Below are 24275 nucleotides of genomic sequence, written 5' to 3'. Positions count from 1 at the left end.
TGAGGCCAGCGGTGTTTAGCTGGTTTCGATCTTTACGAAGTCTACGCAGTCGTTTTTTGGGTCTTGCTCAGGGTACCCCTTCTCACGGCATCCAACAGTAGCCCCCGAGCCTTGGGGGGAGTGAAGGTACTCCCCCTGAGGTTCTGACGAGGATTGGCTCTCGACAGTTCCTGTTGGGATGGTGTTTGTACTCGAGGCTTTGGTGGGTGCGCGCGAGCGCACCCGCCGGGTGTAGCCCCCGAGGCCCTGGAGGAGTGATTTCACTTCTTCAGGGGCTTTTTTCTCCTTCGAGTGAGGGGTGTTTGCCGGGCCCATGGGTGTGAGTTCGGATCGCAGGGCCTTGACGATGCTGCGGAAAAAGCCCCTCAGGGCTAGCCCCCTCTCTCACCTAGCTTGTAATCCCCTACTACGAGCACTCCGGTGCAAGGAATACAAGATCAATCTCTCAGACTGGACGTAGGGCCTCGATTGCCTGAACCAGTATAAACCTTGTGTCTCTTTGCATCACCATCCGGGATTAGGGGCACGCAGCACAAACTCACTCGTTGGTTGAGAGACCCCCGGTTCCAAAGCACCGACGACCCTATTGTTAATTAGTGCAGCATACATAGATTTAACAGAAAATGTACCAGATGAATGTAATGCCCAAACAAACACATCTCTTTCCCCCTGTAAGTTCACATCTTGTAACGAGGCAACAATTCTATGCCAATCCCTTAGATTTCTACCCCCTAAATTCCGGCGAAAGGAAATGTTCAACGGGATTGATGCAAGTACAGTTGCCACAGAATTCTGCTTTCTTCTCACAATATTGAACAACGAGGGAAATTTATCTTTTAATGGTTGGTTTCCCAACCAGGTGTCCATCCAAAAACGAGTTTGTGACCTGTCTTTTACTTTGAATGAACCAAAAGTCATGAAACTATCTTTTACATTCATCGGTCCTTTCAGTGGGCCTTTTGGTACAACTTCCTATAATTTTATCTTTTATATATTTATTTCTCAATAATTCCTGTCACATGCCATCCTCATTTAACAGCTTGAAGAGCCATTTACTCATCAGGCATTTGTTTTGTAAATCCAAATTATGTATGCCTAAACCACCTTGTATTTTTTGTTGGCACATAATTTTCCATTTGTCCTGTCTATATTTTCGCTTGTGATGGTCGCTTTGCCAGTAGAATCTTGATCTAAAGCAGTCGATCTTTTCTAATACTTCTTTTGGGAGTTCAAAGAAAGACATCATAAACATCGGTAAGCTAGAGAGTACCGAGTTTATTAAGACCAAACGACCTCCTAAAGAAAGCATCTTACCTTTCCATCCGCTAAACTTGTTTTCAATTCTGTTCTCTATTAACTACCCATCTTTATTACTCAATTCTCTAGCGTGCATAGATAAACCAAGGTACCGAAAGGCCGGTGATCGATGAATCGTCAACGTAACCAGCTCCAGCTCCATGCATGCAATGCAACGACGTACGCGAGCTCGTGGTCGTGGACAGTAGGAGCACACGACAATGGTCTAGACGGCCAGGCAAACAGCGCACCCGGAGAGTGACGATCTGCAGATATATCCTTTCTTGGAATTAATACCCCCCACGTTCCTCCGATATTCGTACACCGGCTGCTGAAAGCTGCACGCCACTGATCTCCTCATTTATTTCACAATCGATCGATTGATCACACACACATGCACGTACTGTAGTACTGATGAGTACGAGTAGTACCTACAGCAGGAGCAAAGCTAAACAAGAGCAACCAAAGCATACAGGAACACATCGTCATTATCATGAACCATGCATGTCTCGAGCCGTTCGGCTGATGGTTTGTGTGGCTAATAAGTCGGCTAATGTTGATTTATTGTAAGAAAAAAATATTATATCATAACTGATAAACCGAGCTGAGAAAAACACTGTGGGAAAAAAAAATTTAGTGATCGATGAATCATCATATCAGGATAAAGACGAAGGAAGGAACACACATGTTTATATGTATGCACATCTGAATGCATGCTTGATGTCGGTACGTACGGTCGCCCATATCAGCTAGCTAGCTCTGGCTACCTACAGCTAGCCGGCCATGCCAGTATCTTTGCATGTACAGAAAAAAAAATTAATGATGGTTCACTTCTTGCACTGGCCTAACCATATCTACTTGCAGAGGAGGCCGGCCAGGAAGTATGTAGAACGCATCACAAACAACGTACATGCAGTGCAGCAGAACAGCGGCCAACAGCAAACAATAGCCAGTGAAGCTCTGGACTTCATACAAGCTCCATCCATCCGTCTTCTCCGACTCCGATGATCCGTCCTCTCTCTCCATCGATCTCCTCCTTCTTTTTCGATCGGCTAGCTGTCTCCAATGCCGGGCCGGCCGGGCGCGCGCTAATACAATCCTCCGCGCATGCACCACCGCTTCTTCTTCTTCTTCTTCTCTAATAATCTATATTTACACACACGCCATTAACGTAACCTTCATTGTAGAGGTCTCTCACCAAGCTAGTAGCTAGCTAAAACTAGTAGGTGTAGCTGGTAGCCTGCTAGTCTAGCTGGGCCAAACCAATGAATCGAACGAATAGGCGGCGGCGGGACATGCATGCATGCAAATGCAAGCACGCGGCAGGACGGGCGGCGCGTTCACCGGGCGCCGCCGGCGCAGGCGAGCGCGGAGGTGAGGGAGCGGAAGGCGACCTCCTCGCAGGGGAGGACGAGGATGCCGCCGGCGCCGGCGCCCGCGAACCCGAACTCCTCCTCGGCGCGCCGCAGCAGGGACCGGAACTCGGGGCGGTCCAGCAGCGCGATGGGCACCACGAACCGGCGCCGCCGCTCGCCCACGTACACCGCGAAGTGGCCCCGCGGCACGTCGGACGGCAGCCCGGTCGCCTCTTCGTCCTCGTTGTAGTCCTCCTCTCCGCTGTGCTGCTGCTGCTGCTGGCGCCGCCCCAGGCTCGAGCACCGCCTCAGGATCTGCTTCAGCCCCGACGCCGCCGCGCCGCCCTTCTTGATCGCCATGTGTGTATTGTATTAAGCACGACGACGACCACTGGCGGCCGGGACTTGGACGAACTCGAAATTAAAGTGAGCTGGAGGCCGGAGCTGGTGATGGTGGAGCGGGATCGATGTGGTGGTGGGCAACGGCGAGGGAGAGGGCGTGTGGTATATATAGTGGCGGGCAGGAGAGGAGGAGGTGATGGGTGGTGGATCGACGACGGATGGGAGGAGGAGAAGAGAGAATTACAGCTAGGTGGCGCCTGGATCGGCGCCCATGGTTGGTGGTGAACTGGTGGTGCCTGGTGCGTGGTGGGGCGGAGACGTACGGCGACGAGGGAGCGGGGGCAGGGCATGGTGGGGCCGGGCACCCGTGGGCTTGCCGGGGCATGCACGTCGTGGGCCAAGCACCACCTGTCTGCAGTCTCCATGCTTTTCACCGACCGTACGTGTACTAGCTGCAATGCACGAAAGGTCAAGATGGTATTGATTGGCGTGGTGAATCTAGTAGTGGCTGGCTGTAGTACCGGCCGGATCTTAAATCTCATGGTGGGTACCTGATCGTACGTACCGCCTACCCCAGCCAGGGGACCTCCGAACCATTTCTCCTCCATCTTCTTGAGGGCAGTGACAATAAAAAAAACTAGTAGTTTTTATAACATATAATACTGCATCAAAAAAGTATTATTTTTCAACTCATGGTTTTTATGAGTAAATTATTTTCTCTTTCTCTCTTCCAACTCTATCTTCTTCCTCCAATAAGAGTGCGACACGAGCTCCCTAGAAACTGGTGGTTTCTCCCCATGGCGATTTCATGGTTTTTTGGTGCATTGGGTCAAGAGTAGACCTGATTTCTTCATGAAGAAACAATTTCTATGATTTTTGCTCTCTTTCTTCATTAATTACGTTGCCATATCAGCATTTTGTCTACGTGGCAAGTCATTTAATGAGGATAGAAACCATCATTAATACACCATTGGGACTGCCCTTATATCTGAGATCTGAAGATGAGATGAGTTTTCATCAACTTTTTTCTTTTTTTTTTCTCCTTTTGCAAAGTGGTCTCCAGACTCCAATTAAGTTCAGGTCACGGTTCCTTTTCGAACGTGTCAATACCAACCAACAATTCAAATTCAGGCCGCCTTCATTATTTGGAACGCAGAATGTCATTCTCGATATTTTTTTAAAAGGTCACCTTGGGACCAGAACTATCCTCACCTGAGTTTTGTTACCACAGTTTTCAACAAAAGCCGATAACATTAGTTACGGATCATGAACCTAGAGTTATAGAAGCAAAAGGCGAGAAAGAGAGCACCAACAACACCATATACAAAGGAAAACAACCATCACCAACAGTCATAGGGACAAACAAAGCTACAACTCCCACGACACACTGACAGAGCCATGTTGATGATCACTGAACATTGCATCACCAACAGGCACAACTCTGATGAACTCCATTCCACATGCGACTATAAAGGCATTGAGTCAAGATGACAAACGACAACCGTGATTTACATCTTCTATGGAGTTCATCCGAGATCCACCCGCCTTTCACCGATGCCCATAGAGGGGCGGAGGAAGCCTCAAGGATTGAAGGACTGACAATTGGAGAACGAGAAGATCCAAGAGAGGGGTCATGGTCTTGCTAACCTGACATATGGTGAGAAGATGCAATAAAGAAATTTGGAGGACGTCAGAGCAAGAACACTAGCAGTACATACCATCAGCAACTAGCTTGTGCCCCCCAATAGGAGGTAAGAGCAAAAGGACCCTGCACAAGAGTTGTGGTTAAGTCTGAGACAATCCTCTACGGCGACGCCATAAAGTAAATCTTGATGAAAATAGTAAATCTCCCTTTTAAAATACATATTTATCACTCCATCTTCTTGTATTAGAGATTTTATCAACTTTTTTCTCTCTGTTTTTTTTTTCCTTTGCAAGTTGGTCTCTAATGAAGTTGAGGTCACTATTCCTCTTTACACCCAATAAAAACATCAGTTATATTCATGTCTCCTTTGGAACGCAAGGTTGTTCTTCCTTCCTCATCGGACGGGGACGCATCTGATGTAACCGAGCACCTCTGTTCCTCGCTCTATACACGTCCCATCATATATGGTCGCAAGTTGCCACGCAATGCAACTCGAGAAAGAGATCCAAGGTGTAGCGCAATGCATGCTAGTGGCACCGCTGGTAAATTTTCCTCTAATGAGGAAAATTCACCAGCGGTCCACGAAGTTGGCACAAGGTGTCACTTAGGTCCCCGAACTTTCAAAGTGATATCTGTAGGTCTCTAAAGTTAGCAGAGGGTGTCATCTAGGTCCCAAACTTTCAAAGTGATCACCGGATGTCCCTAAACTTGGCAGAGGGTGTCATCCAGGTCCCAAACTTTCAAAGTGATCACCGCAGGTCCCTAAACTTGGCAGAGGGTGTCATCCAGGTCCCAAAATACTGTAGCAATTCGGCACAGAATTTTAAAAAAAGAAATCTAAATTTTGGTAATGTAGCTACATTCTGCAGAAAATTCTAAAAATTGTATCTTTTTAATACGATCTCGCACGAAGATGATTTTTATATAAAAGTTGTAGCTCTCGACGGGATCTACAACTTTCTAGTTTTGAGTTTTTTAATTTGAGGTTGCTAATACACTCAAAAAAAATTAAATAAATTTTCAGCAGTATATTAATCGCGTACGAATGCTTGTCGCCTTGAAAAAAAACATATCTTTCTTATATGCTATCAAATGGAGATACTTTTTATATGAAAGATGTAGCGCTCGATGAGATCTACAACGTTCTAATTTTGAGTTTTTCAATTTGAAGTCTTTAAGATGTTCAAAAAAATTTAAACTGCAAAACCACTATACATGAACTGAAATCAGCATTTTAACTTTTTTAGCATCTTACCGACCTTAAATTAAAAACTCATAATTAGAAAGTTGTAGGTTTCATCGAGCGCTACAATTTTTATATAGAAATTATCTCTATCAGATGACATATAAAGAATATTTGTTTTTTTTCAAGGCGACAAGCGTTCGTACGCGATTAATATACTGCTGAAAATTTATTTAATTTTTTTGAGTGTATTAGCGACCTCAAATTAAAAAACTCAAAACTAGAAAGTTGTAGATCCCATCGAGAGCTACAACTTTTATATAAAAATCATCTTCGTGCGAGATCGTATTAAAAAGATACAATTTTTAGAATTTTCTGCAGAATGTAGCTACATTACCAAAATTTAGATTTCTTTTTTTAAAATTCTGTGCCGAATCGCTACAGTATTTGGGACCTGGATGACACCCTTTGCCATGTTTAGGGACCTGCGGTGATCACTTTGAAAGTTTGGGACCTGGATGACACCCTCTGCCAAGTTTAGGGACCTCCGATGATCACTTTGAAAGTTTGGGACCTAGATGACACCCCCTGCCAACTTTAGAGACCTACAGATATCACTTTGAAAGTTCGAGGACCTAAGTGACATCTTGTGCCAACTTCGTGGACCGCTGGTAAATTTTCCTCTAATTGAAAAGTGCTCTCTTAGCTTTGGTCTTTATACAAGCATTTTGAGCAATGCTATAGTGCACGTTGACATTTTGAGCAAATGGGAGTTGACAGCCGGAACAATCTCTCAGTACACGTTCGCCCATCGCTCAAAGTGCTCTCTCTTTTTTGTCTTTACAGTACAATTATTATCCGTCGGCCACTGTGCGCGCGCGCGTGCCGTCCGTTTCCACCGCCTCCACCACACGTCTCCTCTCCGGCCGTCGATACGCAGAGAGATTCGCGGAGGTTGGCAGCAGACCGGCCGCCGCCCTGAGAAATCCAAGCCCATACGCGGAGATCCATCGTCTTGTCGGAGATCTGATAATAATCCAAGAGTAGGTCCTTGCACCGAAACGTGGGATTTTTTTTTTCTTTTGCAAAATCATGAATAAATATTTTTTTTATTGTCACCACGCACTAAGGCTTCTTGGAACACTGTTTATATGTAGATAATGGGTTAAGCCTACTACTACTCACATGTTTAGAGGCTGGTTCACGGGCATTGAGAGGAAGGATTAAACTCTGACTTTTTAGAGGTTGCTGGTATTATCTGGATAATTTGGTGTGCTTGTAATCATATTAATTTTAAGAAAACATATAATATTTATTTTATATAGGCTATTGTTGGGGCATCATGTATATTGGCTTCGGTTGTGCACGCTACACTATACTAACATAAGGACATAAGGGAGAAGTTTCGTTTGGCACGTGAAGTGTTGGGTGTTGTCGGTTTTGATGTCTTTGCTAAGAATGAATGACGAAGTAATAATAGATTTTCCATATGATTTTTTTTTCAATTTATGTGCGTTCTTTCTCCTTTATTTTATCAACGGGTAAGCTGACAACATTATAAGACTTAGATGTGTGTGGTGCGGTTATGGAGGCCCGGAGTTTTCCTTTTCAGGTAACATAAATTTCTAGAGTCGCCCCAGCCGAGCACCACCATTCCTCACTGTACAATTATCTTCTCTGTTCTCTTCGATCGCAATATAGGGCCTGATTGGTTTGCGACCAAAATTTGTTGTGCCAAAGATTTTGCAAGCTAAAGTTAGGTAAAAAAAAGTTGACATGGATTTGGCAAGCTAAATGTGAGAGATTGACAAGTTTTGGTAGCCAACCAAATAATAGTTAAAATCATGGCTTACCAAATCTTTGGTTTGGCAAATTTTAGAAGTCAACCAATCTCTCACTTTACGCCAATAATGTAAGACTGGCAAAAGCAGAAAGAAAAGGCACACACTCTTTTATTTGGTTCATCATCATATATACATGGTCGATCGCTTTTTTTTTTTGCAATAATACAATGCACTTCATATGAAGACAGACCCGTAGGTGACTAGGTCAACCCATGCATCACAATGCTAGTATGTCACTAGTTGGAGAGACAACAACAAGCAGCGCGTTGACATTATTTTTTTTAGCAAATGGGAGTTTGACGACAAGCAGACCGTTTGTCCATCCTTGAAAGTGCTCTCTCTACATTACACTTATTTATTGGATGATAATGCAGGGGAAAAGATGGACTTTCTCACCTGGTTCATTGCACTTGGGGATCAATTATTGTATAGGCAGATTACAACTTGGGGGATGACGAAGGAATCCGAAAGAACAGAAATTGAGAATTACATGCATATTCCTTTTTTTTTCTTTTGCGATCAGGATTACATTTACATTCATATTCGGAAACAGAAAAGGCTAGAGCAGACCACACGGCTAGCTTCTTCTTCACATGGCATACTACGGTGTTTGTGTTTCCAGAGCAGAGCTGCGTCCTTCACGGTCGATGGTAGGCGTCCAAGGCATGCACGGCGGTCGAGCATTGAACACCTGGTTCATTGCAATATTTCTCGATCTGCCAACTGATATAGAGGAGGACATGGTAGATTGGCAATGGCTAGCAGGGCACCTAATGTGGCCGTGGCACTGCACTTCAGTATCTTCGGCCAGGTTCAGTCAGATCAGATGAGATGGATGCATGCAGTTGGCAGCAGCGGCCCATACGCAGATACGTCGTCCTGTCTCAAATCCAAGGCCTTTCGAAACGTGAGAATATATATATAATTCCCTTTTCCGAAATCTTCAAACTTGCATTAATTGGATTGTCTATTCATCTTTTATGAAACTTGTCGGGTTATACAACTTACATACAACTAGGATTTAGTTTGTCGTCTGCGTAACGTTTCGTGTGATGTTTTTCCTCTTGTTTTTTCTTCTTCTCCGCCGGGATGAGATATGGAACAACAGTACAAACACGTTGCTTCAATGCAATTTTCTTGTTGCAAATGGGATATATATTTTGTTTTCGGGGTCGTCGTCATGCCCCACCTTTGTTTCTGCAGAGTAGAGACGAAGAAGCGACTGTTAAGCGATAGGCGCAAAATGTTCCTTCTGTTTATAATCTTTTTTATTGAACGGCCGGAAGCCATTCCATAGGAGTTTCACATCAATTGTAGAGGGTACAATCTTTTGTCCCAAAGGACTGGATAGGAAGCTCGTTCTTCTTAAAAAAGCTCTGATCATTTTAAACTATTTTCATTGTCACTTCCTTCATTCCAAAGGACACCTAAAATGGTCACCGTACTATTGGGATGAGATGCTGATTCTGTATGTACTAGTATAAACTTCTTTGACCAAAATCTTATAGAAATGATATAGGTGCGACAGCTAAAGATAATCTTAGTTGAGAATGAAAAAGAAAGCAGATGCAGGAACAGAGAGCCAAATCTTAACCAGCCGGTGCAGAGAAGTATTCTGTTCTGATTTTCTGAATGTTATTCGGCAAGGAACTTTGATTTTGGCAGAAAAAAAAGACAAAAAAAGAAGAAGCACAAGCTCGCAAGAACTGTCAGTCCTTAATAGATAAATAAAGAGCCGCACTTGCAGTGGCAACCCATGACAGCCATCACTATTTGCTAGCTCCAGTTGTTGTCCCACCTTATGATAGGAATTTCATTTCATAGCAGTTCTAGAAGCCAATCCTTTGTTCCAAAGGGCTGGGCCGGGTAATATTTTTCTAAAAAGGACTGATCATTTAAAACTCCTCTATGTTACTTTCCTTCGTTCCAAAGGATGCCTAAACTGGTTGCCATTCTATTGTGATGTTGATCCTGTATGTAATAAAAACTTCTTTTAAAAAAAATGTTCTCAGAATGAGAAGGAAAGCAGTTAGTGCAGAGAAGTGCTCTGTTCCGATTCTCTGAATGTTATTCAGCCACGAATATACCACGGCATCTGCTTTGTTTCCTCCTGATCCTTGATTTTTGCACAAACTCTCAACAGATGTACAATCTTTTGTCAGGTCAGAATTTTTTTTGTGAGGTCAGAATAGATTAAAGAGCCGCACTTGCTGTGGCAAATGGCAACCTATGGCAGTCGTCACCAGGTGTTGCATCTATCTTATGATAAGCGATGGATCGGAGGATGCTACGCTACACTAGACTACATATGGGTGGCTCTCTTTTGAGCTCGGCGTTGGACCATCAAACATGGATGTGCCACTTCTTGCTAGCACTATGTGACGAAGGAAAAATAAGAAAATCACCTGCTTGACTTGCAGGGGATGAAGACGAACGCCACAACCGGTGCTCGTTTCGTGTCCAAATTCCAAAGGTATCCATCCAGCTTTCGCTACCATCCGTTGATATTTGCATGGCATCAGAGAGACAGAGCCAAACAAAACGCAGCATTTGGGGGGTGATGCTATCCGTTGCTTTTGGTATTTTATTAATACTCCTACTTGCATTATGCACCACACTAACTCTTGTTTGTGTGCATCTTCTTCTGTTTTTTTTTCCAATCAGTTAGTTGATCATGTCCTGCATTATCACTTGATGATCAGACTAATAACCAATCGCCTTCAAATGTCTTTTTTTTGGGCCTATGTATGCTAGGGAGGAACGGGAACCTTGTAGCAAATCATGTCCTCTCTAGTGCGCCGGGGATGCGGCTAGTCGTTGTAACATTCAAACTTTCTCGATCTTAATACAAAGATGCGCAAACCTTTTGCATATTCGAGAAAAAAGGACTAGGATCCAAATCCCTTCTAGAATTCACGGACTATATCAAAGTCAGGGAAACTGCGCGCTGCCAAAAATCCATGTAAAAAAACATCATGAGTATGTAGCGGTAGAACTGCTGCTCATCAAGCTCAGCTGGAAACCAAGGCATGGATCATGGTCATGGATGGATGTTCCAACAACGACCATACATATGCTCAACAAATATCAGAGCAGCTAGCCCACTCTCTCTCAATTAATCCCAGGTGATTATTTATATATTTCTCAGATATCTAATAAAGGCTTTTTTTTATGACTAAGGTCTGTGGTTCAGTGAAGGTACAGCAAATCAGCACTCACAAGCGTTGCTGGTCTGTCGTTCAGTCGTTCAGCAAGCCTGTATGGGCACACCCAACACAATGTTGGCATGCACTCCTCACAAAATGGCAGGCCATACTAGAATAATAGTACTAAAAAGATTTTTTTTTTGACTAATTGCTGGCTGCCCTGCCCACTCACTCACTCACCATTCCTGAATCCTGATAGACACTTCAACAAATCTCCCCCCATTGTACTTTTCTTTAATCCCCTGATGATGACCGTCAAATCAAGCTTGGGAAAAAAAATCAGCTCCTTTTGCATGATGCTGATGTTACTGGTAAAACCACCTAGCTGAGCCTGTCAGCCTGAGATGGATACATCATTACAACAACTAACCCTTGCATGCATGAAGAAATGGGCCTGGACTTGGTTCACCAAACTAGCAAGTGGCAGCAGGCCTGCATCGTTACCAAGCAAACAGAAGCGAGCGTGCAGAGGGACACAGCAGGTACATGCACGGCACAGTCGTAAGGGTCCCGTCCATGCCCAAATCAGGACCAACAGTGCCTGCGAGATTCTCAGAAAGATCGCATGCCTGCCTGCACGGCTACGGTGCTACCACTGTCCTTCAGTACTGCACAGTACACCAGCAGGCGGTAGTAATAGACAGGCGGCGACAAGCAAACAGACAGGCATGGACGCAGCACACCTAAGTGAACTGATGATGAAGCTGCCCAACAGAAGCTGCGTCGTCGTCGTCCCTCCAATCTTGCCAGCTAACCATGCGTGCGTTCTTCAGAGTTGCAGTTCAGTGCCCTGCTCCTGCAGATCATTGACGGGCAAGCTAGCTAGCTAGGTGAATGTGAATCTCCGGCGGTTAGACCAATGCACTAGATCGTTTTCAGATTCATTGACGGATGCAAGGCGCACGGGTAGGATCGAGGTGCATGCGGCTGGTTGGGACGTACAAATCAGGGTGGATCCTTGGGAATTGGGATCCATGGACTGATCGAACGGTAGACAACTGGAAACACTGGTGTAGTGGTGTCTGGTGTCGACAGCGAGTGCGCCGTCGCCGTCGCCGGGAAAGGCGGCACTTGCGGCCGAGGCGACAGTGACACCGCGTGCATGCAGATGCTTGACGGGTAAGAGGCTTCTTCAATGGACGCGTTTGGAGAATTGGAGCATCGTCCATTCTAGCTGACGGGTAAGAGTACCAAGAAGCTTAGCTAGCTGCAGCCTGCTGTCGTTCGGAGCAGAGGAAGGTTTCCTGTAAAATTCCTGCAGAGCTCCTGCCTACTGAACTCTGATGAAGAGGCCTCGACGGTCGGTCCAATAATCCACCGGCCGTATTGCACGCTTTGCTTTGCTTTGCAGCAATTCAGACGTCAGAGAACGCACCAGCTGGTGAACTGGCGACTGAACTCTGAAGAGGCGCGCGTGCATTCTGAATAGCTTCTGAACCGAACTGAATACAGAGCACAGGCACGCAGCCTGACGCCTGAGCTTACCGACCACCACCGGCTGTTCGGAGTTGGAACCTCCAGGGCACGCACGCACGCAGTAGGGTGTGCTACAATGCTACTGGTACGTGTGGCCTCCTCGACCGATCGGCGACGCATGCATGCCCACGTCGACGGCGACGTCTGAGCTTCCACATGGCCGAACTCACTCACTCACTCACCCTCGGCCGGTGGCTCGTCGCCGACGACGTTGACGCGAATCATTGCAGGTGAGTGAGAGAGTGAGACAGCAAGTCGCATCACATCGCGCTCGTGTGCGCGCCGCACGCCGCGACGGTCGCCACCTCGCAAGTACACGCATAGATGCATGGCGTATCCTCTGATCTACCTGCAGCTAGGACGACTAGGCCATCATTATCCACCAATGCACGAACTGATCATGATTAAACAAATGAATGAAGCCATCCCCAACTAATCGCGTGACTAATCATGCGTCGTCTGCTCGCCATGGACGGCGGAAGCAAGCATGCATCGAGACGTGACTCGCAGGTCACATGATTGATTGGAGTTTGGAGGCGGGCAGGCGGCAGGGCGATCTTGTGAAGGTTCCTCTTGTCCTTGCAGGCGACCAGGCTGGAAGAACAGGACCATGCCTGGATTGATCCATCCGTCCATGGCGAGAGCGAGCGAACTCGACAGGGTCCCGCGGACGTGTACTACGATCCATCCTAGGCTCCTAGGCTAGGCCGGTGGTTGGCATCTCCAGGGAGACACCATTAATCCACTTGTTTTCCTTTGCGGAGTTGTAGATTTGCAGTGTCCTCTCTCCATGTCAAACGGTAAAGCTCTGTAAATTAGTAATGCAGGGGTTTGGTTTCCCATTCTTGCGAGAGCAGAACCGTGTCGTCATAGAAATTCCAGCGAAAACTAGTGGGCAATTCCCAGGTTTTTGTTACACTTTCTTATAACAAGGTATTCGTCGTTCGCCGCCAGCAAGGGATTAGTCCTCTTTATTCAGATTCCAATCAAATTTACCCAGATGCAAGGAAATGTAAATATTGAGGGCCAGGAAATGGGTTAAATTTTGTTCATCAGAGGACAATTTCATGTATGTTATGTCCCATATGCCCTAATAGTATTTGCCTGTTGGAATGGTGTAGTTTTAGAAAACTACTGTATCAAGCAATTATGGTTTTATATATATAAGCCGAAGACATACAAACCCATGGTTTAGAAAACTACGGTATCAGAAAACTACCGTTCACCTGCAGTTTTTTGGGATAGTAATAAAAGATGTGTACTCATGTTGAATGATTTCTTAGTATATGTGCAAGACAAAAATGCCTCTTAATTTCAAAAGTAGGGAGTAAACGGTAGATTATGTCGAGTAAACCTAAAAAAATATGTCGGCAGCCCAAAACTTTAGAGTCACGAGTCACCATTGATAGTCATAAGTCATATGGCCAGTTGCAATGCCCAGACAAGGCATAATCTTGCACAGTTCACAACCACTCATGAAGACGCCTAGAGGACAGTCCAGGACACTAGAGAACAGTGAACTGTAGCAATTGTACTGCCACACCTATGGCTTCAGATTCCTTTCCTGGACTCTGTAGCTTGTGATTAGAAAATATGGAACATGCATGCTGACATGCCAAGTTTCAGTTCACAAAATGGTCCCAGCAGAATATTATGCCGTTCATTTCGACCATAGAAAATGGCATATTTTTAAGGCGTCGCTTTGGCGTCCAAGGCGATTTTCAAACCTGGGCGTCGGGGTCGCCATGACCTTGAGGGATATGGTGTCCGCAGTCGTGCGCTGGGCGGGTGTCGTAGGCGCGGAATCTTGGATGGCGCGGCACAGGAGCAATGCGCAGGCGGGAAAAGGAGTAGGGTTTCAGCGCGCGGGAAGTCGAGGGGAGTTCCGCGCGCAGGGAAATCACAAGCCTACACCCATGCCATGACCCCAGGCCAGCACGTCAATTGAGAGGGGAAAGGGCGAGGGTGGTAGGGAAAGAGGGAAAAGGGAAGAGGGTGGCCGGCGCAGCACCTGGAATACACGGTGGTGGCGCGCTGCCTCTGTCCAGCTGCTCCTACTCCATTGATTTGCGCTTCCTCCGCCGCCGCCGCCGATTCACCCCACCGATTCGTTCCTCCTTCCGATTCTCCATCAATTTGCGGCTCCAATTGGTGCTTCCGTACGGTTCTCTGTCGATTCGTGCCTTCAATTGATTCTTCCTCCCTCCGCTCCATCGATTTGTGTCCCCGTCTGGCCCGTCATCGTAGGCTCGCGGCACACAGGTAACTCTTCCGCTCCCGCTCTCCATTGTAGGCCTCTGCTCTTCTCCTTGGATATAGAGCGCCTTTAGGATTGCTGGTACATGGGCTCTAGGATTGACAGCAACAAGGTATGTTTGTGCTACTCCATAGTAGGTTATAGTATGTGTATGGCATCGCCTCGCCGCGCGCCTTACTCGCCTAGACGTCTGGAAGGGGGTGGGTCGCCACGCCTCGCCTTACCGCCTTAAAAACTATGGAAAATGGCACAAAGATCAAAAATATATTGACAGGAAGATGACATCATGTAGATTACATAAGGCTTGTGCAAAACAAAAGGATCACAGCAGGTCACAATAATCAGCAGTCCAGCACAGTTACTTACTGTTAACCCATGCTCCCTGTCAGAGTCGACGAGCATAGCATAATTCCTAGTCAACAATGCTAATGTTCATGACTATTTGTAGCGTCAAGAGCGTTAGCAGAAGTGAGCCTAGTTTGTCCTTACTCCCTTTCACTGTGGCAGATCCATCATCATATAGAAAAAAAAAGAAATTGAAGAACCATAAGGCTAACAATAAAGACATACCATTTTCATACATAGAAAAGAACGGCAATGGCGATATAGGAACAGATAGAGAACAGGTCACATTAGTAATGTTCTCTTATGAGCCTAATGGTACTACAATTCATAGAATATACACAGTGAACTGCATATTAGTACATCATTTGCAAGCCTAAGGCAGCCACCTCAATGTGAATACAGAGTTACACATCCAATTTGTCAAGCAGTTGTTGAAAGATTCCATTCCAACATCTTCCTTACAATCAGGTGCGCTAACATTGCTAAATTAGATGTGCCTAAACTGCTGTCCAGGCACTGAACATAGAAGATAAGTAAAAGTTCATCACCAGTTACCCACCAGCATAATCATCGAAAAACAAGAAGTTTTACTGACCAGAAAAGGCTTTCGATTGCTGAGGCATTCCTTCTATCATGGTTAACTGCCTTCTCAGCTTGGCTATGTGAGCCTGCACCTAGAGGACGAAAATAATCCAATGTCAAATAACTGGACGTTGTTTTCCCAAGTGTTAAAGAAAACATCATTAAACGCTCGCTTAGGTGTGCTTAAGCACTAGGTGGAGACCTAGCACCGCCTAGGCCCTAGGTGTCCAATTAAACGTGGCATGAACTGTCAGGACCCATAGATGGTGAAGAAAGGAAGAGGATTACAAGGTTAGGATGGCAAAATGGTTTGTTGTATTATGATTCCATCTATGCCTACCTCGTGGTGTCTAAGTTGCTCGATTTGCTCACCCTCTGCTCGATTTAGCCCCTTTTGCTCAATTTCGCTCACCCTCACGTGTGCAGCAGAAGCAGGGGTGCCATGGAAAGGGGAGAGGACGGGGTGCGTGCGGATGGAGTAGTGGTGGGGGCGCACAGGCGGAGAGGCGGAGCGACAGATGGGGGCGCACAGGCGGAGGAGAGGCGGCGCAGCTGCGTGAGAACCAGGATTGTCTACTGGTAGGGCATTTTTGGGTGTTATGGTGTCTAGATGGGCTAGTGGGCTTCCTCCTCTAGTGGGCTCAGTGGGCTGTTATGGCATTGCTCTTCCTTTCCTATTTATTGTCACATTTATGCAACTAAATCTCTTGATATGTAGCTAGTGTGTAAACACTTAATCGCGCTTAATCTATGTTTAGACTACCTAGGTGCTAATCGGTGGCTTAGCACCTTTTTGAACCTTGGTTTTCCCCATTCCATTATTTATGTTCATTCATACCCAAGGAGAGCAGTATACAAACTTTTTTGAGCAAGATTGGAAAACTAATCAAATAGATGAAATGAAAGCTACATCAACACTAGCACCGACCCGATGTGAAATTCTCCAGTCTTGTTTGCTCACAATAGTGCAACATGCATATTAGAAGGAACAAACAGTAGAAAACTAGGCACTGGGAGTTTTCTGCCATTTATGAGAGGAAAATTTCAACTTGCATCCCTCAACTCTATCATGGATATAGTTGCCAAACAGAAATAAACTGAAAAACTCTCCATGAACCAATAGAATAATTTCACTAGATTTTACAGATTTCATATAAAAGTGTTAGCGTTCAAGCACATCAGAAAAATAAGGACAGTTGCTGCTAGCCAAGTCTCACCTGTTGCCGAGCTGCAGCTAGTTTCAACAGCTCATCAGCTTCAGAGAAATTCGAGAACCACTGACTCAAAGGATGATCCTTAGTGTCACCACACTTCTTTTCATATGGGACAATTTCCATAGTGCCTAGATGATTGGAAGTTACATAGTGCTACTTCGGCATTTCCTATTGTGAAATATAATGCACACAGGTTGTAAAGAAACATACCCGGGGGAGGCAGGGTTATACCAGGAGGAAGCCTGGGCACATTAGCTGCTGGATGATTCTGCACACGTTGGAAAAAGGCCTCTGTAGGCTCGGGGAAGACAATCTCATCGTATGTTTCCACGACAACAGGCTTTTTGGTTGATTGAGGTCCAGCTTCTTCTTCTGGATACAGCTTAAGCTGATGAAACCTACATCACGTGCACGATTAACTACCCTCTTGCCCCCCAAAATAAACAAATGTGAAAAATAAGACCAGCAGGACTTACAGATCCAAGCGCTTGTCGCACACATCACTGTGGAAATAAAGGGTTATTGCTATCTCAAACTCTCCCCATCCCGATTCAGACAGCTCAAACGGCGGTTGCTCCACGACTCTTGTTGGGTTTTGGAAACTTGGGTGAAGCTGAAACACCACACGCTTAACTATGACACTCAGATCCTCATTGTTTGCAGAACGGACATATACAGTCCACTTGTGGGAGTTGTACCTACATACAAAGGCAGGGGGAAACAATTGGCCATTACGTTGAATTCACTGTAGTAAGAATCCACAGGCTAAATCCGTATCAAGAGCACGACGAATTTCCGTATTTTGTGAATCAGAAACTTACTCGCTGGCCTTTTTACCGAGCCAGAAAGAAATGGTTCCATAAACGATAGGGAAACTGATCTCCACATCCTTGAGCCTTTTATTCTGTTGGAATAATTCCAGTACGTATGAACTATCAGAGCTTATACTAATAATCAATAAGGTCTACCAACTGATAAGCACGAACAGTACACACGACAGGGGTGAATCCAGTGGACATGGGTGTTCACACCCGATAATTTTTGGCAAAAATAAACAAACAATCGAAGTTAGTACTTAGTAGGCATAACACTACACGTACACTACATACGCTTGTAATTAGATTAGATCCGAATACAAATAGCTTAACTTAGGGTTTGGGAGCTCGGTTTCGCATAACAGGGAGGGAAGAGAAGGTGGTAGGCGTACTTGGGTGCTCATCGCCGGCGAAGGGCCCGAGGAAGACGACCCGACAATGGCCTGGGCACCTGGCGTAGGGCGGCGGCGGCGGTCGCCCAGTCGTCGCCACGGGAGAGAGAGAGAGAGAGAGAGAGAGAGAGAGAGAGAGCGCAGGGGGGGGAACGCCGGAACTGGAGTTGGGAGAACAAAGAGAAAAAGTACGCGGGGAAAAAAGAAAACGGATGACCATACTGGGCCCTTACAAGGCCTACAAGACCTGATTGGCATAGCAGCCCAGCCAGGCCTGCAATCGCCTCGTCCTCACGCTGGTGCATCGGATGATCGGAGGCGGACGCGAAGGCGAGAAGGGCCTCCGCATGGGTAACGCTACAAACAGAACGTCTGACGCAGCTACTACCTCCAAACTGACGCGTAGCATGATATGTACCGCAACTTTTGCCTTTTTTTTTTTATTCCTGCTCATTTAGATGTCTCTTATTCTCGTTCGGACGGCGCGCCTCACTCCGCTCGCTGCTGCGGCGTTCTCCCACCGCACCTCGACCCTGCGCCGCTCGCTCGCTCGCTCCCACGCCATCGCGCGCTCCACCTACGCCGCTCGCTCCTCGCTCCTCGTCCCCGCCCGTCACGCGTCCCACCAGCACCTCGCTCCTTCCTTCGGTCGTGCGCCGCGTCGCCCGCTCCCTCTCGTAGCGCGCGTCGCCTGCTAGGCTAAGCCAAGGCCGATGCTGCTAGCGCTGGATGGTGGTGGTGCTCGCGCGCCGCCACTTGCCGCCGGATCCCACCCTGATGACCGGAATCGACCGACCCTAGGCTTCCTCTACGTTGTAAATGTATGTTTCAAGTATTTCAAATGTTTGAGAGATATATTGCAATTATTACATATGGTTATTACAAAAGTAGATCGGGATGTTGCACATGTTGCATATTTTTGCAAGTGTTTTCAGTGTTATATTGCAAGCGTTTTGAAAAATGTTTTCAAACGTATGTTGCAACAAGTGTTTTATCTGGATGTTATATATGTTTTACACATATGTTGCAAGTGTTTTATATGAATGTATATGTTTCAACACATGTTGCAAGTGTTTTATCTAGATGTTGTATATGTTTCACACATATATGTTGCAACAGTATATTTCAAATGTTTCATCTGTGTCTGACGCATGTTGCATCCAAGTGTTTCGTGTTGCAAGTGTTTACACGGGGGGCACGGTGAGTGATGGCACACTGCCCAGGCGTCGGGGGATGGGGCGCGACAAAGCTGGGGACCGGCAGGCGGGGGTGCAGCGAGCTAGGGGCCAGCTCCCAAGTCCCGCCCACACAGGAGTCCGATGGAAGGAGTGTGGCGCAGTGACTGGGCAGGGTGACCGTGTGAGGCGGGGGCGAGGCGGATGGGGGCGGGCTACGTGGCTGTCTATCCGGACACAAGGAGCGGCGGGCGCAGGTCGCCAGCGGTCCCCACGGGTGCGGGTCCTCGGGTGGGCGCGTGAAAAGTAGGCACAGGTGGGGGCGCAGAGTATAGGTGCGCGTCGGGAAAACAAATCGGCCTGGTCCATTGTACCGTTCGATGTATGAATAACCGATTGGACCTCCGGCCGCCAGCAGTTCCGCCTCCAAATCGATCATCCTGTGCATCTCACACAACCCGGTCCTCTCCACAACTCCGGCGAGCTAATTTTCCTTTAAAAAAAACTCCGGCGAGGTACCGCCTGATTCTCATCGTGCCTGGCGCTAGCTGCTGCTGGTCCCTTCCGTCGTGCTCAGGTGCCGATTTGATCGATTGGTGCCCCTCGGTGTGCAGGGGCATACGCCTGCATTTCTCTTTGTTGGCGGTGTGCGGGGTCGCGCGTGGTGGACTGGTGGTCGCTGTGACGCGCACGTGCAATGAATCCTCAGTCGGTCGAATTTTTGTTAATGTCCTGTTTAGTTTAAAAAAATTTCCGCAGTATCCGTCACATCGAATTTTACGGCACATGCATAGAATACTAAAAGTAGACGGAAAAAAAACTAATTACACAATTAGGTGAGAAATCGCGAGACGAAACTTTTAAACCTAATTAATCCATAATTAGACATTAATTGTCAAATACAAACGAAAATACTACAGTAGCCAAAACCTAAAAATTTTTGAATCTAAACGCGCCCTAATTAATCATCAGAAGGCAAGCTTCAGAGGCTGTTGGGTTGCCAGCCGTCCTTCGCCACGCCACAACATGGCAGCCACAGCACATAGACAGTGTTTGGTTCACGCCGCCGACCCACTTTTTTCTACGCGCTTTTCCGTGGCGAGTGTGGCGGAGATTTTCTTTGTCACAAACTGTGGCGCAGCTTCCGTGGTCTAGGTTTTTATCTCTGAGTATGCGTAGAAAAAAAAATTATGCAATTCAATAAAAATTTTCTTTTTTATATATTGAAAAATTCTACTATCTCTATGACTGGCGGACCTCAGGATATGCGGTGACCCACCTTGCATATCCTATGGGTTCGTCCCTAGGTGTCAGGCGCTGGTCGGTAACCAAGCAGCCTCTTAGCAGCATGTTCGGTTGGCTAGTTCGTATCGTTGTTGGTTCGTGAAAAAATACTACTGGCTAGTTTGTGTGAGAGAAAAATACTGTTCTGACTAGAAATTCACGATCATTTATGATAAGCCTATGGCCAAACGAATAGACTGTAGTACGTTCTATCTCTCGACGATCGTTGGTCACCTCATCCATGGTAGTATTTAGCACAAATAGTATTGCTGATACAATAGCATTCTTAACAAAGTAAGCACCAGCACATTACCTCAAGTTCTCTCAGTCAACGCTCGTCATCCAACGAAGTGACATTTTAGTACGTACGGAGTATAATATACACTAGTACATAATTGGATATTACTGTCGGTCTCATCACTGCCGAATTTTAAAAAACCAACAATGATAGATCATCACTGTCGATTTTTGGCTAAAACCGATAGTGACAGGATCAACCGATACTGATATTTGGGTATTCACTGTCGGTTCATATCACTGTAGATTTTAGCCAAGAACTGACAGTGATATTGGGTCATCACTGTCGGTTTTAACCAAAAACCGACACTGATACTATCACTGTCGGTTCGTGGCTTGAACCGGCAGTGATATGCTACCAGAAAACTTCATAAGTTTCTCGTATGATGTCCGATGAAGGCGAACTTTATATCAAAGTTATAGTACTCAACGAGATCTATAACTTTATAGTTCAAACTTTTTTAATTTGGAATCGTTTGGATATCCAAATATTTTTATTTGAAATAATCTATCTAATGAAAATTACGTTTGATTTCTAAATTTTAAAATTTGAATTTTTCAAACGGTCTCAGATAGAGAAACGCCCAAACCAAAAGTTATAGATCTCGAAAAATTATGCAACTTTGTTGTTGAATTTTTTTTTCATTTGAGATCATTTACTACTTGAAAATACTATTTAAAATTAAAATTTGAAATTATTAAAGAACTCTGATTTTTCTTTTTAATCTCAGGCTAAAACTTGTAAATAGTCTTTCTCCCTCGTACTAACTTCAAATTTGATGATTTTTTTTAAAAAAAATTCTAAAATCATTCTCTATCAATTTATTGTGCTCTTACCGCTATTATTTTATCAGGGAAATTGGCTGGCGGACACCCACAGTTGTGGTCATTTGCTGGCAGACACCTAAAGTGAAGTTGTATGCTAGAAGACACTCTGGTTTGTTGTAATTATGCCAGAGGACACCGCGGGCCGGTTTCTACCGGTTGAGGAGAGAGAAAAATTTAGTTTGGACATCCGATGCCCCTGAGCCACGTTTGGGTCTGGTTGGACCAGCTAATAACCGACCCGAGCTTGGTCTGGTTCCCTACGTCGGAGCAAAGGCAATCCGACGGCGTCGCTTGACGGAGCTCCTGGCTTCGAAGGTCCCGGCGAGCGTGCGCAGGGGACAGAGGAAGCCGAGGCGAAGCCATCTGTGAATAGGGCTCGGGTGGAGACGGCCTCCAGAGATGGGAATGGGGACGACGGATCTCGGCTTCGAGCCCGTCATTCATGGCGGGCGTGAGCCAAACGGCGGCGGTGTTTCCCCCGCTAGATCTGGCTACGTATGACGGGTAGTGCGCCTTCCCGAGCGTGTGCGCGCCGTAGAGCACGGCGAGGTCCTTGACATCGAGGCTGTTGGCGGCGAAGGCCTAGACCATGGGGCTAATGTCGTCGTGCAGGAGCGGAAGCTCGCCGCAGCTGGCGGCGTTGGATGTGCGGCCGTACCAAGAGAGGAGCGCGAGGGCGAGGGCGAGGTCCCTGAGCGCGGAGATGGCGGCGGTGAGGAGCACGTCGAGGAGAGGGGAGCGGGGCGCACGTCGGGGCATCCTAGAGCGGGGTGTGAGGACATGAGGTGCGACCACGTCTGGTTGGGCCTGTTCGAGCTAGACATGAGGCACCATCCGGAGGCTCTTGGAGCTGCCGGAGCTGCGAGGCGACTCCGGCGAGTTCCGCCAGCTGAGCACCGAGACCCCCGACAGCTTGAGGAGGCGCTGCGCCACCTCCTCGGTCGTGGGACGGCGCGCAGGGTCTTGCCTGACACACCCCTCGATGAGCCTGACCACGGCGTCCTGCGGGCAGCTCTCCGCCGGCAGCGCCAGGTCCACGAGCTCCTCCAGCTGCTCGGCCACGTTCAGCGTGACCTGCACCCGCTACGCCCACGTCAGAAGCGCCGTCGCGCCCTTGGTGGCCGCAAGGAGGTGGTCCCGCAGCGCGCCGTGCTCGGCGTACTCGGTGATGAGGTACCACCGGCCACGGTGGTGGCACAGGCCGATGAGGCAGATCAGGTTGAGGTGGTTGATCTTCTGCATCATCTCCACCTCCGTCGACACGTTTCGGTTGACCACCTCGACCGCCACGGTGTCGCCGTTGAACGCCGCGTGGTACACCGACCCGCCGATGTGCCGGTCGGGGCTGAAGTCGTTGGTGGCCGCCTTGAGCTCCGCGTAGGTTTACACCTTCAGCGAGGACTTGGTGTCCGTCACAGAAATGCTCGAGAACGCCTCACTGGTGGAGAGCGAGAACTCATCGCCGGTGAGGGTGAAACCCAACGATGTTCTCACCCTGTCGTTGCCTGTTTTACCTTCCTTCTCGGCCACTTCGTCGGCGGCTAGAACGGCGCGTGCTCGCCTCCTCCTCGTCCTCAGAGCGAGGAAAGCTCCGACAGAGACAATCGCGGCGACGACAACCACCGCCACAGCAACACCAATGTAGACCCCGACATGTCTACTGCTCTTCTTACCTTGCGCCGGTGCTACCACCGGCGGAGGCGTCGGTGGCGTCTGGATGCGCGACACGTTAGGCTACGCGCTGACGGGGATGAGCAGGGTGGTGTAGGGGAATATGGTGAATAGCGGCTACAGCTGGTTGGCCTCTACGACGGTCTGGGCGTCGACCCCGAACCACGTGGCCATGGCGGCGAGTTCGTCGGACATGTCGACGAGGTAGCTGACGAGGAACCTAGCCCCGGCCGCGGCCTACGTCGCGGTCGGGCACGCGCAGCGGTGCAGCACGGGGAGGGACTGGCCGGTGTCGAGGCTCTGCGGCGGCGCGCCACGGAGCCCCTACGCCTCGAGCGCCTGGCACAACATGAGGCCCCTGGAACGTGTTGTTGGTGATGATGAACAGCGTGTCGCCGGCCACGGCGACGTACGTGGCGTTCCGCTGGTAGAACCGCCCCCCCCCCCGGTGTGGCCGTGTAGGCGCAGGTTGTCGGGACTAGCACCCGGGTGCCCGCCGGGAGCGGCGCATCCGCCTTGGCTCCGGTGGCCTGCTCATTGTCGTTGTGCACCAAGACGCTGGCGGGGTCGGCGCCGAGGAGTGCCCCGATGGAGGCGAGGCTCAAGCGCGGCGCCCGGGCGGTGAATGTGAGGAAGGTCGGGCAGGGCGGTGGTGCGCTACTGTCGGCGGCGCCGTAGAAGTAGTCCAGCAGACCCGCGGGTCGGTTATTAGCTGGTCCAACCAGATCCAAACGTGGCTCAGGGGCACCGGATGTCCAAACTGAATTTTTCTCTCTCCTCAACCGGTGAAACCGGCCCACGGTGTCCTCTGGCATAATTACAATAAATCAGAGTGTCTTCTAGCATACAACTCCACTTTGGGTGTCTGCCAGCAAATGATGTGGGATGGACAAACAGCAAAAATGAAATTTGTAGATCTCAAAAAGTTATGAAACTTTGTAGTTGATAACCTTTTGATTTGAAATCATCTTGTCATGGAAAACTACGTTTGAATTTCTCAAATTTGAAATTTAAATTTTGTAAACGACCTCAAATGGAGAAACTATCAAAATGAAAGTTGTAGATCTC

General features: G+C 47.5%; 2 protein-coding genes and 1 pseudogene across 2 annotated transcripts; all 3 read right to left on the bottom strand.

Moving 5' to 3' along the window:
• Window positions 1-1950: 1950 nt before the first annotated feature.
• Window positions 1951-3126, bottom strand: LOC136522774 (protein SMALL AUXIN UP-REGULATED RNA 51-like). The gene has a single exon (XM_066516578.1). It carries the CDS (start codon window positions 3009-3011, stop codon window positions 2637-2639), a length of 375 nt encoding a protein of 124 aa, XP_066372675.1. The 5' UTR covers window positions 3012-3126; the 3' UTR covers window positions 1951-2636.
• Window positions 3127-15230: 12104 nt separating this feature from the next.
• Window positions 15231-18086, bottom strand: LOC136522773 (transcription initiation factor TFIID subunit 14b-like). The gene is made up of 7 exons (XM_066516577.1): window positions 17953-18086; window positions 17567-17649; window positions 17222-17443; window positions 16956-17143; window positions 16749-16873; window positions 15545-15623; window positions 15231-15465 (listed from the first exon to the last, which is right to left on the bottom strand). The coding sequence occupies exons 1-7, from the start codon at window positions 17962-17964 to the stop codon at window positions 15437-15439; spliced, it is 738 nt and encodes a 245-aa protein (XP_066372674.1). The 5' UTR covers window positions 17965-18086; the 3' UTR covers window positions 15231-15436.
• Window positions 18087-22352: 4266 nt separating this feature from the next.
• LOC136523370 (protein LYK5-like) lies at window positions 22353-24022 on the bottom strand (annotated as a pseudogene).
• Window positions 24023-24275: the final 253 nt, after the last annotated feature.

This window comes from Miscanthus floridulus, chromosome 18 (assembly GCF_019320115.1).
Source record: "Miscanthus floridulus cultivar M001 chromosome 18, ASM1932011v1, whole genome shotgun sequence".
Lineage (NCBI taxonomy): Eukaryota > Viridiplantae > Streptophyta > Magnoliopsida > Poales > Poaceae > Miscanthus > Miscanthus floridulus.
This window is presented reverse-complemented; position numbering and strand designations above follow the sequence as displayed.